At 34.8% G+C, this 3744-nt stretch overlaps 1 protein-coding gene across 1 annotated transcript in view; it reads right to left on the reverse strand.

The window, feature by feature from the left end:
* Positions 1 to 245: 245 nt before the first annotated feature.
* Positions 246 to 3744, reverse strand: part of LOC117172764 (7-methylguanosine phosphate-specific 5'-nucleotidase-like) — a 60551-nt gene continuing 57052 nt past the window's right edge. Inside the window, exon 4 of the mRNA XM_033360969.1 lies at positions 246 to 1861. Coding sequence (XP_033216860.1) covers positions 1167 to 1861 — 695 coding nt within the window. The 3' untranslated portion in view covers positions 246 to 1166. The remainder of the gene's footprint in view (positions 1862 to 3744) is intronic.

A 3744-nucleotide genomic window follows, 5' to 3' on the forward strand; every position in this document is an offset into this window, starting at 1 on the left:
ATCTTCCTCAGTTTTACTTGAAATTGCTTCAAACTTGAATAGGTGACGTGTTATCTTATAATGAAGAAACAGTCGTGAGCTTTACAAAAAATATTAAAATCACAAAAAATGCGAGCGTTTTTCCGGTCTCCTGTAAAAAATTAGAAATTGCGGTTATACGACTTTGAATATCCACCCTTTAACTATTGTCATTTTTCCACTAAAAGACAAAGCAACATTTTTTAGGGCCAATGAAATACGTCAAATGGTTTAGGAAAAATATATTTCTCACTTAGAATCTTAAAAACCAAAGCGTTAGGTAACAATTTCCCATGTGCAACTCGCAGCCTCACTGATAGGTTACCGCATTTGTACAAAATAGGAAATAAAATAAAACAGCTACTAATAATTAATAAGAATCAAATTAATTAGCATTAATACAAAAATTTGCCAGAAATTTCATAGAAAGAAAAATGTATCACTCATGGCAGTATTATTGTGCGATTACAAAACGAGTTCGTAAGAAGATCTTTCTCTTCAGGAAAGATTTGCGGCAGTCGATCAACGATGGATATATATAAATAGTCGGGAGCCATAAGGGGCTAACCATTCTTCGGAAAATTTGTCAGAAGAACGGAGAAACTTTTCAAGAAGTATGTCTTAGGGATGGCCTTTTGAGGAACTTTGTTATTTTATTAAAAATAGTAAGATTCCATTTTTTCACATTCTGACGACAGCATGACACGTAGGACAGATTGGACAATATAAAAGGCAAATAAGTGAATTTTTAAAACTTCGCGGGTTAGCCCCTTATGATTCTCGACAACTCAAATGTATTTAACCCTCATGCGGGTTAACCCTCATGTAGTTAACCCTTAACATTTACTCTACCCGAACACCCATAAACGGCATACTGGTGCGAATGGGGTTTTTGGTGATTTTAATATTGAATATATTGAACATAGAATAACCATCTAGCATATATTATGCATATTTAGCATATATATTTAATATATTGTGAGGAAAAGCCACTGCAGTTGTCCCTGCGTAAATGCTAACAAAATTTTAAAAAATTCTGGTGCGCCGTCGCAACATTGTGCCGCTTAAGGGTTAGTGCGGGAAAGAACAGAAAGTAAAATTTAGTACATCAAAGAAATGTGTTTGAAATTAGTTTTTTCTTCTAAAAATTAAACAATCCTTTCCAGTATTGCTAACGGAAGGTCCATAGTTTGGTCATCTATTAAGACAACGTCGAACGAATCCATGTACGCATCTAAGCTTTTTCGAACAATTTCATTGTCCTTGTTGTATAAAAAGCCGATTTTGAAAACATTTTCTATATCTTGAATGCCATTGGTCATTGTTGTATCTCCAAGGCTATCACCCATCAACAAAATATTTTTTCTGCTTTCCAACCGCCTGAGATGTTCCGGGTCTAAACTGGTTTCATTTTTATTGAAAACATGAATTTTTTTCCCATTGAAGCCATCTAACTTTTTACCAGAGTATTTTAAAAAATTTGAGATTAATTCTACGTTTGGAAGGAGAACGCCATTATGCTTTAAAATTGCCTCCACCATGTCTCCAAGTCCCGCAGAGAAAACCAGCACTGGAACGTTGGCCGCGTTAAGCCTCTCCATCAGGCTTTTCGTACCGTCTCTCAAATCCGTACCATATTTTTCAGCCACTTCCTCCAATTCCGTAGGATCGAATTCGTATCCCGTTAAATACTGTTCGCTAATCTCCATCCATTCTACCATAGCATTAATTTTTATTTCTAAAGGTATTTCAGGATCTTTCTCAATTTTTACAAATTTTCTAGTTGTTTCAATGTCCATCTCCTCATAGTTTGCTGGCAGCTGCTTGCATTTTGCGAATATGCCTGAAAATAAAATTACTCTTTAATACTTTGTTCCCAATATATAAATTTTCACTAGGTGTATGGAGAAAACATCTAAGCAATATAGATAGAGCACTTCTCATGCGTTGATATCAGTGGTTTTTTTCTTTATCTTAGTTAGAATTCATGCAATTTAGGTACCGGTACATCTTAACTAAGCATCCTTTGCTCTAAGGGCAATCTCGCTGGGCGAGAAAAGCGTATAACTTAAACCGTGATGTGATTGCAAGGAACCCTTGCAATTTCGGCATGGTTTTCTTGCAATGAAGGTCTTAGGTCTATACCTGAGAGTCAGCAAACTTTGAGAGGCGTGGCCTTAGATCTCCGTTGTAAGAAATCTATACCGAAATCGCAAGGGTTTCTTGAAACCATGCACGTTCAAAAAAGCTTTATCGCAAGACGATCATGCTTTCAAAGTATACAGTCGAGCTCTATTACCACGCGTTTATTATGGTTTGGTAGTAGATAGGCCTGCCACGCTAAAATGGTATGATTTTGAATAAATATAGTAAGAACTTTGGGCTAATTTTGTACGTTAAAGTTTTGTAATTTGATAGAAATAGCTCAACTTGCTATTATACTTATATTTTTTCTCCACGATGCGTGCAAAAAAAAAATAAAAATAACCCGACTCACGCGTGCATTTAGTCCGCCAACCAGCATTTAATCTGACAGCCCGAATTCAGCTCACCAACCCGCATTTTGATAAATTTCCAAAATTTATCAAAAAATTTTCAAATTTTTTGGTTTTAGTTTCCGACTCGACCCGGATCAATTTTATACACACCTAATTTGTTCGTGAAAGTATAGGCTTATACTAAGAAGGTTACCACTAAAATCTTGCAAAAATTCAAGGTGTAGAATGTGATATCACACATGGAAAATATAAATGTGTACAGCAATTCTTTGAAATACTTGAATAAATTAAAATTACTGACTTTATTTTTCAAGTAAAGTATCTAAATATTATGTTTGTACCATGATTAGAACCAATGTTGTCTGCGTCGGATGGACCTCTATCGGTTCGAAAATGGAACTACCGTAGTTTCCTTTTCGAACCGATAGAGGTGCAGCCGACGCGTACAGCATTGGTTCTAGGGTATTTGGTACCCCCCTTCATCCGAATTGTTTTCCGTGTAAGGCTGACCTGTCCAGACAGGGAGTTCAACTCAGACACCACATGTTTGAGCCTTGAGAATCGTCATAACTGCACGAAAATCGATTTGGGACTTTAACACCACCACCAAGCTCCACTCGCTGACTGAAAGGCTTCGCAGTTTTTCATGACGCGTGCCAGGCATTTATTTGTTCAAAATGCCCTACAAAATATAAAAATGAACTATACTTTTTTTCATCAAATTATAATAATTTCCTGAAATGTTAATTCTAATAAGTTCGACAAAATTATTAGCGAAATTAATTAGCGTGTTTCAAATTGTAATTAACTTTTACTCCAAATTTTATGGACAAAATTTATTGTAATGATATCAAAAAATTATGTTCCGAAAAACTCCTTTTACAAATGATTTTTTATTTAAGCTTTAAAATTTTAAGAATTTTACAGAATAAACCTATTATCTATGAAACAATTGGCTTCGAAGATTTATTTCCATTTTTCTTGAAATAAAATATTATGTACTTTCCCTATTTGTAAGACTTATGGTTTCTTTTACTGCTAATATATTAATTATTTAAATTCCAAATTACTTCATTTTATTTTAAATTCAGTCGCCCTAAGACACCTTCCGAGATACTACTTATCTACAGCAATTGTGGGTCCGGATGCAATAAGGGCACATAAAATTTTTTCGTGCGAAAACGAAGTCCCCTGGAGGCTTTAGAAAAAATTTTCGAATTTTAATTTT

The sequence above is a fragment of the Belonocnema kinseyi genome, chromosome 5, assembly GCF_010883055.1.
Source record: "Belonocnema kinseyi isolate 2016_QV_RU_SX_M_011 chromosome 5, B_treatae_v1, whole genome shotgun sequence".
In the NCBI taxonomy this organism is placed as follows: domain Eukaryota; kingdom Metazoa; phylum Arthropoda; class Insecta; order Hymenoptera; family Cynipidae; genus Belonocnema; species Belonocnema kinseyi.